The 14,460-nt window shown below is 38.3% G+C and overlaps 1 protein-coding gene across 2 annotated transcripts in view; it reads left to right on the forward strand.

The window, feature by feature from the left end:
- RYK (receptor-like tyrosine kinase) overlaps nt 1–14,460 on the forward strand; it is a 92,708-nt gene that overhangs the window by 47,507 nt on the left and 30,741 nt on the right. The window contains exons 6-8 of one of the 2 annotated variants that reach the window (XM_025377400.1): nt 2,319–2,463; nt 9,117–9,217; nt 12,340–12,465. In XM_025377400.1, coding sequence (XP_025233185.1) covers nt 2,319–2,463; nt 9,117–9,217; nt 12,340–12,465 — 372 coding nt within the window. Of the gene's footprint in view, nt 1–2,318; nt 2,464–9,116; nt 9,218–12,330; nt 12,466–14,460 lie in introns of both variants that reach the window. The other variant, XM_025377401.1, reaches the window with a different exon arrangement.

The raw sequence follows: 14,460 nt of genomic DNA on the forward strand, positions 1-14,460 counted from the left end.
CTGCTAACACATGCCTCCAGAATTCAGAATTTTTTTCTGCCCCTCCCAAGACTGAATAGCTTTCCCATGACATAAGGTAATTCTTGATGAACGTCATGCCTTCATTCAGGCTACAGCCAAGTCTAGCTGCCCTAGAAGTCATTTGGTCTCTTTGCGTTAATCTGTTCTGATTTATTGTTTGTTGATTGAAAGTTTAAATTTTAGAAAAGTTTTATTTTTCTTATTTCCATGTGTTTTTGAAAGCTATAACTTTTATCTTTTATCCCGAAGTATCCCCAGAACTCCAAACTTCTGTATCTGTCAATTTAACATCTATGCATGGAGATATGAGGTACCTAGTTAGTAGACTAGGTACTCCAAATTTAACTTGGACAAAACTCCTGATTTTCACATCCCCAACCTGCTTATTTTTATCTTTGTAAAGGTACCCTTATCCAAGCTATCGCTTAAGCCAAAACTTTTCATTCTTCTTTTTCTTTCTACTTTGGTACAATCCATTTGTAAGGTCTGTTGACTGTGTTCCCAAATCCATTTACTTCTCATCTTCACTGTAACACTCTTGTTCAAGCCACTGCTCTCTCCTCGAATTACTCTGGTAACCTTCTAACTCGTTCCCTGCTTCTGCTCTTGCATTCTTCACGCATCATGCAGTCATTTTTTGTTAAGTGGCTGTGTGAAATTGCTTTGCTTGAAACCTTGCAATGATCCCCCATCTCATTTAGGATAAACCCCAAATGCCTCAAGTTTTGTTCAGTAGAGTTATGATGTGAGTACTTGTGATCGTATCTTGCATGAATCTCCAGGCACACCAGTTCTGCTTCTGTTTGCATCTTCCACTCTGCCTGCTTCTGTCATCTGTATCTTTGTTTCTGTGTGTTTTTTCTCAGTTTGCTTCTGTGTATGTGTGTGTGTGGCTGTGTCTATGTCATTGGGTCATTTTCCCTCTTGCTGAGGCTTTCTGTTTGTCTCTCTTTCTTATTTATTTATTATTTTTGAGACGGAGTCTTGCTTTGTCGCCCAGGCTGGAGTGCAATGGTGCAATTTTGGTTCACTGCAACCTCTGCCTCCTGGGTTCAAGTGATTCTCCTGCCTCGGCCTCTTGAGTAGCTGGGACTATAGGTGCACACCACCAGGCATGGCTAATTTTTGTAATTTTTTTTTTTTTTCAGTAGAGATGGGATTTCACTATGTTGGCCAGGCTGGTCTCAAACTCCTGACCTCAAGGGATCCACCCACCTCGGCCTCCCAAAGCGCTGGGATTATAGGTGTGAGCCACCGCGCCCAGCCTGCCTCTCTTTTTAAAATAATAGAAAGCCAAGTATCATTTTATTTAATGAATAGAGTCTTTAAAAACAGAAAAGCAAAACAATTTCTGTTACTCTCAAAAAAGAGTAAATGTTTTTTTTTAATAAACTTGTGGACCCTTCTGTCACTCAGTCTTCTGTGAGTCAGTGGTCCCTGGCAACAAAGCAATGTCTGATCCCTCTAACCCAAACATCATTGTTGAAGGGATAGGAAGAATATATAGATCTGCACTGTCTAGTATGGTGCCTGCTAGCCACATGTGACTTTCTAACTTAATTACAGTGAAGTCAAAACATCAGTTCCTCAGTTTTACTAACTACATTTCAGTAGCTTTAGTTGTATTTACATTTGAATGCTTAATAGCCACAGGTGACCAGTGGCTACTGTATTGGACAGTACTCTAGAGAACATTTTCGTCACTGCAGAAAGTTCTGTTGGACAGCACTGCTATAGTATATTTTATGCACTGGTATGTGTGTTTTATGTATACCATTTGTGAGTGACTATTATACTCATTAGCCAAAAATTCTATTAAAAAATTCTTTTTTTTTTTGAGCTGTAGTCGCACTCTGTCGCCCAGGCTGGAGTACAGTTGAGCGATCTCGGCTTGCTGCAACCTCTGCCCCCGAGGTGCAAGTGATTCTCGTGCCTCAGCCTCCCGAGTAGCTGGGACTACAGGCGCCTGCCACCATGCCCGGCTAATTTTCATATTTTTAGTAGAGGCAGGGTTTCACCATATTGGTCAGGGTGGTTTCAAGGTGATCTGCTTGCCTTGGCCTCCCAAAGTGCTGGGATTACGGGCGTGAGCCATCACACCTGGCCTAAAATATCTTTTTTAAACTACAACAAAAACATCAAAAAATTTTTGTGAACTTACACCAATATGCTACTGGTAACTGATCTTACCAAAGAATGGGCACGTGAAAAGAACAGAATACTTATTTGTGTATATTGGATCACAAAGCAGTCATATTTCTTTAAAAGGCTAAATGTGCTTTTTGTTTTTATTTCAGATGATCCCGTACATGCAGCTCCAACCACTTCTACGCGTGTGTTTTATATTAGTGTAGGGGTTTGTTGTGCAGTAATATTTCTTGTAGCAATAATATTAGCTGTTTTGCACCTTCATAGTATGAAAAGGATTGAACTGGATGACAGGTATCGTACACATTTTGGGAAAGAAAAAAAATGAAAGCAGTTATTTGTATATGTGTGGGAGCCCGTACATACCAATGCGCAGTGGTGCAGGGGAAGGAGGGAGGATGACCAAGCCCCAGCCAAAGGAAAAATAAGATGACCTAATCACTGTCTCTGTGTTTCTCTGATTTTATTTTTATTTTTTAAAAATTATGAAGTCAGAAATTTGTTTTTTAGTTGTTGGGGAAGAAGTGGAGAACAAGTATGTTTTTTCTATTCCCTTTGACATGACTCTACTTCAGAACATTGCCTTTTCAAAATAGCCCTGTTTCTTCCTTCTAGCTCTTCCCTTCATCATTCTCCCAACCTTCTCTTCCTGCCTCCATCCAGTAAACATTTATTGCGCACCTGCTCTGATTTAAACCATTGGTTCTCAACCTGGTCACACAGTAGAGTCAAGGAGAAGCTTTTAAAACATGCTAGTATTTGGGTCCACCTTCCAGAGATTTTGATGCAAGTGGTTTGTGGTAGTATTTGGGGATCAGTATTTTTCATAAAGCTTCCTGGATGATTCTAATGTACAGCCAGTTTGAGATATACTGGGTTAGATACTATGCTGAGTGCTGGGAACAGACAGAAATAATGATATACTTCATAGTTTCAAGATTTAATCTTTTGCATTAACCTGTAATTATAAAAGTATGTAATTTGATGACTGTGATATGTATAGTAAAGTGTGTGAATACAAAAGGTGCTTGTCCAGCCTCAGTGAGTCAGAGATGACAAGGAGGACATTATAGTCAAGTTAGGGTGAGAGGTACAGATGGAATGATAGGTTTATTTTCATAACACACACTTCTTACTTCCCTCCTCAGTGATTCCCAGTTGCTGACTGAAGACATGCCCCAGCTTTGTGACTTCTTTGAAAGCCCTCCTTTATGTGGAGATGTAGCACCATACTCTTTGAACCTTTTCTCCTCTTCTTGCTGTATCCTTACTTGCGCTCCAGTCAAATGATTACTTATTCCTCACTTTTGCCCCACACTTTGCCCTTCAGGACTTTTGTTCATTCTTTCTCCTTCCCATAGGCCACCTCCATGCATTTTCCACCAGTCCATACTTGGTCTGCTCTTCAAATTCCAGCTCCATTGCTGTCTCTTTCATGAAGTCTTTCCTAAGCCTCCCAAACACCCATTTCTCTTTGTCTCTGTCTCTCTCTCGTAGCAGTTATTGTACTTTTTCTTCTATAATTTTTTGTGTGATTGTCTTACCTTTAGAATGTAAGCTTTTTCCAGTTAGGGAGCAGTGTGTCTTACTCCTTGTTGAGTCACCAGTCCTAATTGGTCTTAACATACAGCTGGGAGGCATAGTTGTGGCATAAGACTATGAAGGGGAAGGGAGCTGATTGGATTCAGTACTTGCCCCTAAGTACTCTTTGTCCCCACTGTTTTATTTTCCATTTCTGTGTGGAGAAAGAAGAGAAAAGGGGTACGAATGAGAAGGAAGTACATATATGATTTGTTTCAGAATATGTTTTGTGTACATGGTGGTGGTGAAGTTAGGTTTAGATTTTTACAGGGGAAGAAATGGCATTTGGAAGCAATTAAGGGAACATTTTGATAGGACTTTGAGAGAGGATACAGGTAGAGAGGTGACTGAAGAGTATGACATTTGGAAGTCAGTCTTGATGTACCCAGAGGGTTTTCCTTGAATGCCTGCATGTGTGCTAGGGCTGTGAGTCCACATAGGCCAGAATTGTGCAATAACTTTCAGATTCCGTGGGGCATCAACCTCTGCCTGCTGAAATAATTAGTTACCATCCATGAATTGGTGTTCCAGTTCTCTAGAGTTTTCAGGCAAAAGTTTCCAGGCATTACTTCAGTAAAACCAACTTATATTATCACATGTTTTCAGAGCGTAGCCTAGTGGTCAAGAGTATGGACTCTAGAGCCAGACTATCTCTGTTCGAAGCCTGGCTGTTCTGTTTACTAGTTTTATGGGCTACATGGAGTAAGTTATATAGCCTGTGTGTGTCTCAGTTCTCTTCTGTAAAGCAGAAATACACATCTAGTTAGTTAGGTATGTTGTGAGGTTTTAATGAAATAATACTGTAAGCTCTTAAAACACAGTGCTACGTATAGTAAATGGCATTTTTATGATGTTTTTAATAAAGCTGCAGTATGCTAGTAGTGATGGACAAAGTTCTTCTTCAGCCCTTTTCTGTCCTGTTAACAATTATTTATTACCTGCCAGGCAGGCTAACAGTGGTGACCAGAAAGCTCCCATCCAGTTATCCAGCAGCATTTAAGAGACATCTGCTGCTTCTCACTCTATATAGGGGCCACTGGGATTACCATTTATTGAGTGTTTTCTGTTTACTAGTACTGTTCCAGGTACTTTATATATATTATCTTAACACAGCCACCTAGAAATAGGCTTGAAGAGATTAAATAACTTTTTTAGGATTGCTCTTCTAGGAGCAGGGCAGAGCAGGTGGGACTCAGTGTTGTAATAGCTATATATTAATAATCCACTATTGTCATTGTATAAAGCACTTGCTCTGTGCCAGGCACTGTTCCCTGTGCTTTACATTCATGAACTCCGTTAATCCTCACACAGTCTGGTGAGGTTGGTTGGAGCCCATGGCTCCATGGAATTCCTTAGAAAGGGATGGTAGTGTTCTTCCATTCCAGGCACTTAGGAGCCACTGCTTGTTATGAACAGATCTCCTTAGAGGCAGAGAATTAACACTGCCTGAGATGTGCTCATGCCAGGGCAGTTGGAGCTCATGTGTGTGGCTTTACCTCTCCCAGCACTGCAAATTGATCTTTTCAGTCTCTGTGTTATGCCAGATGAGCCTGTCCTGGGTAAGCAGAGCTTCTCTTTATATTCACCCTGAAGTCCTGCAGAAGGGTTGGTCTGCAGCGTGTCTCTACTGTAGTCTTTCCCTATTCGTTTGTGACTGTGGGAAAGTTTATTACTCCTTTGTGGGATGCTTGATTTTTCTCTTCCAGTTTCCATTGTCCCCACCACCGCCCCCCCTGCCCTTACTGGTGATAGTTTCCCTTTAAAATCTTTTATTTTATATCTAATGCCTAACAGTGCCGGACACATAGTAAAATACACAGTAACTATTTGGCTGAACAACCAGTGAGCAGAGGGAGGAAAACAAACATTTTGTTATACCAATCATCCTTTGGTTTTTTCACAACGATTTGTGTCAAAAATAACCATTCTGTCTGGTTTATGTTTTCTGTTCCAGGGAAGTGTGGTTTTCTCTGTTCATTGATTGACTTAGTATTAATTGAGCTCTCACTGGGGCTCACTTTGGCCCACTTGGGGCTTCTTGTGCCAGGCACTGGCTTAAGTGCTGGGGAAGGAGAGGTGAATAAACAGGCACTTGGCCTGCCTTTGTGGAGTTTATAGTCTGATTGGGTGAGACAGACATTAAACAAACAAAAAAAATCCCTGCTGGAATGTAGGGGTCACAATCTTTGTCTGTTGCGTTCACTGCTATATCTCTAGCACCCAGTACAGTACCTGACATGTAATAGATACTTAATAAATATTTGTGGAATGAATAGATGAAGTGGAGTTACAGAGAAAAACAGAAAAGTACAAATTGTAGTAAGTGTTTTGAAGGAAAATTATGATCTTTCCCAAAGTTCTGGCTTCATTCTAAGACAGGGTTAGTATCTCCATACATAATTTTACTTGCTTTTGAAAATCAAATGAGATAATTTATTCAGATTGATAATTTATTTAGACTGGCTATAAACTATTAAGTGCTGGCAAATATACATTTTAATCTCATTTTCTACCTCTTGTGATATAGCTGTGTAGGTGTTGACTTTAATGGATGTCAGGGGTAGGTCCCCAATTGCTTCTTGCTTCACTCGTAACAGTAAGTCTTGGATTCCAAAAAAAATTTTGTTCTGACCACTTAGCATAGTGCTTTGCTTATTTTAGGGACCCACTTAATATCTGTTGAGGGAGTGAAAAATTGACACAGATGTCCCTGTAACACCTTTGTGTGCCTACAGGCTTTTCAAAAATTCTGAGGTAGCACAAGAGTGCCACCTGCTGTTCAGTTAATGGAGAGAACGTGTCTGCGCACTTAAGTAATCAGTGATGTTGGTTGTAGATATTTAAGTAGTATTTTCACATATCTCATACAATTTGAGCCTCACAAAACTCCTGTGAGGTAGATTATCTTAATCCCGTTTATTTCCTTCCCTTTTGAGGATGGTAATGCTCCTCTTCCCTCCTCATTATTGAAGTCTGGACTTCTAACAGCTTTGATATCTGGTTTGATTTTTGAGTGGTACTCAGCTGTAAAACAGAGTCCTGTAATTGCTTTTTGTTCTAAGGACTGGGGATGCATAATATTCACATAATTAATATAATTATAGTATATATAGATTAGTAATAATAATTTATGAATATATGTTTGAGGGCCAGGCACTAAATGCTTTACTTACTTATTTTTCATGTAATCGTTTTAGCAATCTTACCAGAGGATAGTATTATGCACATTCTGTCCACAGGGAATTTGAGGTTCCAGAGGATTAAACAGTTTGTCCTAGGCCGTACAGCTAGTAATCGATGATACTGGCAGTTCTGACTTCACGGTTTATGCTCTTCATCTCTTTTCTGTATTGACCTATACCCACTGCATTATAAACCCATATAGATCAATTCTGGAATAACATTGAGCCTAAGAAGCTCTTCCAGCACTCTGACCAGATGATAGCCTAATTAATCTTTATTCTAGTCTCTTTGAGTTGCAAAGTATCTTCGCAGAGTTGCTGGGGAAAGAGGGCTAACTGCAGCTTCACAAGAAGTATCAGGTTGGTGCAGTAATTCCAGTTTTTTTCCGTTAAAAGCAATGGCAAAAACTGCAATTTGCAATTTACTTTTGCACCAACCTGATAGATAACCTAAAATGATAGACATATTCAGGGAAGGCATGCTGCAGGGCATTTCGTTAGGCAGACATGTATCTTGAGATCCATGGTTGTGCTGAGCAGAATGGCTTGCATATTATAAGTGTGCTCTAAATGTTTATTGCAGGACCTTCCTATCTTAATTTTTGCTATGACTTTCTACAAATGTTTTGGTTACAATAGCAGATAGTAGTATATTGTATTAGTAGCAATAAAAAGGCTACATAAAGACTTACGATCCTCATTGCCTGGATGTTACATATTTACATTTTTCAGATTTCTGTATGGGCTCTTGAAATTGATAAAATACACTTTCATATATAAATGTTATAGATTATATAGCAGCCCTTTGTCATTTTGTGTGTGTGTGTGTGTGTGTGTGTGTGTGTGTTTTGTTTCAGAGACAGGGTCTCACTATGTTGCCCAGGCTGGCCTCAAACTCCTGGACTTTATTATGTATTTTTTGAAATCACCAGTTTTTGAAAATACAGACCTATTATGTGGGAAGTGGTCAGTTAAAAGATTTTGCATATTAAGGAAAGTTGGAGACTTGATTGGGCACTGCTGATCCTGTAGCTAAGAGAGACATTGAAAGATCTATCCTGCCATCTGGTTTCACTCTTCATGCTGAATTTCTATGTTTCATGTCTCCACTGCTGCAAAATTATAAGAACTAAGGCAGTGAGACTGAAATGTACCCAAGAGACAAGGTTTCTCCCCCTGAATAGACAAAACTGCATGCTTGAGCAGCATTACTTTGCAGTAATCTTGAACACAAGGTTTACAATTATTTGAACCTGTCATCTTCTTAGTGTTGTGTATTATTTAGAGAATATGGTGTAATGCTTCAAGTACTAGAGATTTCCCAGAAGTTGGATAAAAAGGAGGGATTGGGGAAGTAGAAGCAGCAAAATGTATTGTGATTAAATGAACTTAAACCAAATTTGATACTTTTTTTTTTTTTTTTGAGATGGAGTCTTGCTTTATCACCCAGGCTGTAGTGCAGTGGCGTAATCTTGACTCACTACAACCTCCGCCTTCCAGATTCAAGCAATTCTCCTGCCTCAGCCTCCCGAGTAACTGGGACTACAGGCATGCGTCACCATGCCAAGCTAATTTTGTACTTTTAGTAGAGATGAGGTTTCGCCATGTAGGCCAGACTGGTGTCGAACTCCTGACCTCTGGTCATCTGTCTGCCTTGGCCTCCAAAGTGCTGGTATTACAGGCGTGAGCTACCACACCTGGCCAATACTCCTTTCTAAGCTCTGAGCATGTTGGCACATTTGATTTGGTTTGCTCTTCCTTTGTCTGTAGGCCATTTGATATTGGACCATCATTGAAAGAACCCTGTCTTTCTTCTTCTTTTCTAAAAAGCAATCTAATTGAGTGGCATGGGCTCTTTTTTTGAGAGATGATCCATAGTTCCCTAACATATCTTTGTGTGAAGTTCAGGACAATTATCTGAGGTGTCTGAGCACTAGTACCTACATTTCTGAATAATTTTGATAAGATGAACTTGCTTAATGATTTTGGAGATAGAAATGAAAGAAAAAATAGAGCTCTATAGGAGTTAGATTAAAATTTCAGTACGGAACATCATGAATTATTGTGGTCTCCATCAGGATTTTAGGCTGGTTACAATGGCTATGTGCATTTTATATGTATGGAAAAAGGAAATTTCTCATTGAAACTGACTTGTCAAATATTTCTCTCAAAAATTGTTTGCAGCATTAGTGCCAGCAGTAGTTCCCAAGGGCTGTCTCAGCCATCCACCCAGACGACTCAGTATCTGAGAGCTGACACACCCAACAATGCAACTCCTATCACCAGTAAGAGTTAATTTAATTCTAAAGCCAGTTTACTAAAGTTGTCTATGCTGCTTCCCAGTGGTCTTGCATGGTTAGCATTCTTGTGAGACATGTTGTGTAAATCGTATCTAAAGCATGCAAAATTAGGTATGCTCTTCAACTTTTGCTTTCTAGAGCATTGAATGAAACATTCTAAAATTGAGGTGTCAGAAATGAAATTTAAGTTTGCTAGAAATGGTGTGGCTTTGGGGAGATTTCCATAGATTTATTATACTAAAAGGGCTACTAAGTCACTTCTGTAGAAATTCAAAAGGAAGATTTTCAGGTAACTATATTTAATTAACCATTGAGCTACATAAAGACAAAGACTTTAGATTGTAAGGAATTGTTTGATGGTCTTATGGGCCATGGTAAAGACTACATTGGTTTTTAATCATAATAGGAAGTTATTCTCAACTGGAGAGTTGAGAATGTCGGATCTGATTTCCTTTTTTGGACTGGCATTTATTCTTTAGTAAAATAAGATGAAGAATATCTGTCCTCTACCCAGTGCCCTATTGTGGTTTTCCGGTACTGTCTCCCATGAAAAAGAACCAGGATTTTTTGGAGAAATGGCTGATTGCAGGTCTGGGTCAGGAAGTGAACAAGATAAGCCTGGGACATGTTGCTGAGTCAGATATCAAGGAAATAGCTAAGACTTGAAGAACTCCCACTGACTAAAGATGGGACCATTTGATCATCAAAATGAATAATGACTATAATGAATTAAGATGTAAAATGTGTAAAAATGCACAAATTTGTAGCAATACCTTATTTAACAAAATTGTTCATTATGAGAGGTAACTAAGGCTCCAATGAATACCTTACTCTACCAACTGACTACATGAACTGTATTTCAGGGTAACCAGATGGTGGTGGATGAGAGAAAATGTTTCTTTACAGATGATTCTCAGCTAATAAATGTGGAAGGAATTATATAATTAGAAAAATCGCATGTGCAACTCCTGATGAAATAGTTGATTCAGAAAAAGATCATCAGTGATTAAAAGGAAAATGGGGAACTCTGCCATTGAGGGATTAGGCTGTCACCACCTGAATACACTGATGAACTCAGCGTTACTAAAAGTAGGGACCTAGGTATTTTGTACCCAAGGATATTATGTACCATTCATGGAGCGTTCTTTTCTCTCCCTACTGCACCCCCTACAAGTTAACCTGGATCTAATCAAGGTTATAGACCTGACTTACAGTTTATAGGAAATACTACTTGAAGAAGTAGAAGCCAAACATTTTCCAGGGTAGCCGACCCAGTTTCTTCAATAAGACAGTGGCAAGAAAAAGGAGGGGGAGAATGCATAATGGAGTAAACGAAATTTAAGGGAAATAATAATAGCAGCTACTCTTCCCACTAATGAAGAAAGAAATATATGCTTTTTAGGAAATACGATAGATGTGAAAGTAGTTTAAGCTACTCAGAACAGGCACATCATTGCATTTGATACTTAGATCTCAATCTTGGCTCATTAGAATGGATTCTTAATTGTTATATATGACCTCAAAGAGGTAGGTAATTGTTGTTATATATGCTAAAATACTTTCTTAAAAAAGTCAAAGGGGCCGGGTATGGTGGCTCACGCCAGTAATCCCAGCACTTTGGGAGGCTGAGGCCGGCAGAACACGAGGTCAGGAGATCGAGACCATCCTGGCTAAGATAGTGAAACCCTGTCTCTACTAAAAATACAAAAAATTAGCTGGGCATGGTGACTTGCGCCTGTAGTCCCAGCTACTCGGGAAACTGAGGCAGGAGAATGGCGTGAACCCAGGAGGCAGAGCTTGCAGTGAGCCGAGATCGCGCCACTGCACTACAGCCTGGGCAACAGAGTGAGACTCCATCTCAATAAGTAAATAAATAAATAAATAAATAAAGTCAAAGGAAATAAATTTATCTTTTAAAGATTGTTGCCATCAATAAGAAATTTACTTGTTTGTAATTGTGGCCATTACCGTAAGGAACTAGATAATTTACTTACCATATATATGCTAAAAACAAACACTTTTTAAAAAGGTCAATAGAAATACATTTGTTTACAGATAGAAAAAGAGGAAGAAAAAATTATTTGAAGACATAGTAGCCAAGAATATTCTAAGATAACATGGCGCAACAGATCACAGATCCAAGAAACTAAGAGAACTCCAAGTAGAATTAAACATAAACATTCGCATGTACTCACACACCTAGATAGTCTATCACAGTCAAACTGCTGCCAATCAGTGGTTTCAGGTGGTGTCAGCCTACATCCTTTGTAAAGTTGCCCAAAACTTTTCATATGGTTCTCCTGGCAACCATCGATGATCATTGCGTAGGTCCACTAATTTTGAGGGGAGGTTTCTTCCCAATATCTGCTAAAGCTAATAAATCATTAGAGATGCCATTGCAACTTCTACTTGCTAACACCAGATTTTCCTTTTATTCTAACATTTTTTTTCTTGAAGTGAAAACTAATTTGTAACTGTAAATTCTGTTTTTGCTGTCATTGAATTAAGAATGAATGGGAATTAAGGGAACTTAATAAATTTGAATCTCACAATGGTTTTGCTAGGATGTGGTAATACCAGAATAATTAAATTGATTATGTATTTTGTTTGTAAACAAAGCCTTTGCAGACAAAAATAACTTTTTGTCTGAAACTTTCTGTTTGTTCAAACAAAACAACTTTTCAAATGAGATGTTTGAAAAAAATCTTCATTTGAAAAGTTGGTTTGTTATGAGATTATATTAGAAAATCTTTTGGGAGAAAAACTGTCCATAAGAGGGATTAAATGAAATTTCACAGGTCAAGCTTGTTTCATTTGGCTAAAAGGCAATTGAAGTGGTGATCATGGTAATGCTATTTTTAGGATTTCTTGTTGCAGTTTAGAATTTTAACATTTTGGAATAGTGTTGTGGTGGGCGAGAAGACATTTCTTTAACATTTAGTGTGGGCTTCAAAGAACTCTCCTAGTTCATATATATGCCTGTTTCCTTTTATGATTCTTACACTCATTCCTGTGACTTGAGTCCTGAGGTTCTAACTGAACTAGTTGACCCCAATACCATAATAAGGGTATTTATATTGCTTGGTTTGGCTTTGTTGGCTCCTTAGGTTATCCTACCTTGCGGATAGAGAAGAACGACTTGAGAAGTGTCACTCTTCTGGAAGCCAAAGCCAAGGTGAAGGATATAGCAATATCCAGGGAGAGGATAACTCTAAAAGATGTACTCCAAGAAGGTATTTATTATCTCAAAGTCAGTTTTTTAAGTATGATTTAATGTTACCACTATAAACACTTTTTTCAAAAATTTAAAAACTTTCATCTCGTTTTGTGTCTAAGATAAGGATAAGAAGCAGTGTATGGTTTTTCTCTTACAAAATTATTTTTATTTTCTCTTTATACTTTAATGTGCCTTGTACAACTTTGGTGCAGTTCTTTATTTTCAAGTATATTAAAGCATGTGTATTATTGTTTGCTATGTTTAAGGTGTATTATCTGTTTAGTTTTTATTTAAAATGATTACTACCTGGCAGGTCTCTTTGAAATATTCTAAGTTACCTTCTCTCTGACAGATGACTTAGGGGTTGTAGTGTAAGGAGTGGACATGGGCTTTGGTTTTGGTCCTAAGTTCTAATCCCACATTTTATTCTCTGTGTGACTTTGGAGAAATCACATAATGTCTTCAATCTCCAGCTTCCTCTTCTATAAATTTGGACTGCGTTGTCATCTCTTAGACTAGTTATAAAGATGAGATGAAATTAGGTACAGTAAATGAACTAACACGTAATAGTGTTTGCCGGGTATTAGTATGCTTCCCTTCCCCTCTCACTGGGCCTTGCTTTCCTTTTTGAGTTGGAGGATATTGATTAGGGAGATGCTGAAAGAAGAGGACAGAAATTAATAATAAAATACTGCACTGAGCTCTTCATGTTGTTAAATAGAGAATTACTTTTTTACTCCCACCGTAATTCAGCTTGGAATGCTTTGGATACTTTTGAGTCCTCCTTATGTATTCCTTTGCTGGTTGGGACACATTTAGGTCAATCACAACTAAGTCAGGTACTTAAATTTTCCCCAGTAGCAAATGGTAATTAATGGAAGCAGATTTTCTGATATGTCTTAAAATGCATGATCGCCACTTGTTACAGTTGACTGATTTCTAAGCATAACTAGTTTGCAGATCTGTTTGCAATGTGAAGAGAGTAAGTAGACCAGGTAGCATTTCCTAAAGAATAAAAAAAAGAGAGATCAGTTAATAATGTTATGTTTGCAGTTTCTTTTGGTCTCTGAGTGGGATAGAATAGGCAATCTGTTGTTGTGGTATGATTTGAGAAGAAGGAATTCTGAACCAGGTAGAGTTTTTCTTTTTTGGTCTTTTCAGGCCCATAGTAGTTTATTTTAAAATTCTTTTGATTTCAGAAAAGAAAATATGGTGGCTGATTAACATTTAAAAAGGTGGTCAGGTTCACTGGAAATCTGATAAATGCAAAGAAAACAATAGTTACATGCGATTTTTTTTTACGTTAGACTGTGAAAAAGTAAAAATAATTTCTAGGTTGACGGGGGTATGGAGGAACACACACTCTTTTACGTTGCTGGTAGGAATGTGAATTGCTGTAACATTGTTGTAAAGTAATATGTACATACATATTTTTGTGTATGTTCCTTACATCTGTTGTTTTTAAGTATATGTAAATCTATGTTTGGCAGTAATATTTAAAAATGGGACTAGGTACTGGGAAGAGGAGACAGGAGATTTTGCAGCGCTGCAGTGCAAGAGAGTTACAAAGCTCAGTCAAGCAAGGTGAACTTGGGTGGAGAGAGAAGGGAGAACCTTTGTGAGGAAGACAGGTCAGGGTGTGTCGCTCTATGTATTGACTAGAGTGTTTGAAGGTATTTACTCAGCTTCAAGCAAAATGTCTTAAATTAAGATTATCCAAAGTCTTTTCTGCCTGGAGCATACAAGTTACTCTGTCTCTAGGCCCCAGTGAGACCTGATATATGGATACAGACAACTCCACCTCATAGAGCGAAAGGCATTAGAGCAAGCCTATTTGTATGCATGGCAGCCGCATCTAAGTGAAACTATTTGCAAGCTTATCTTTTAAATTGTGAAGGAAGGAAAGTAAACAATTTTCTAGTGAGAAAGAGTAAAATGAGATTGATTTTCAGTGATCATCTTGTTTGGGAGCTTTTTATGGGCAATTACAAAATTGGTAATAAAATCTAGG

The sequence above is a fragment of the Theropithecus gelada genome, chromosome 2 (genome assembly GCF_003255815.1).
Source record: "Theropithecus gelada isolate Dixy chromosome 2, Tgel_1.0, whole genome shotgun sequence".
Classification (NCBI taxonomy): Eukaryota; Metazoa; Chordata; class Mammalia; order Primates; family Cercopithecidae; genus Theropithecus; species Theropithecus gelada.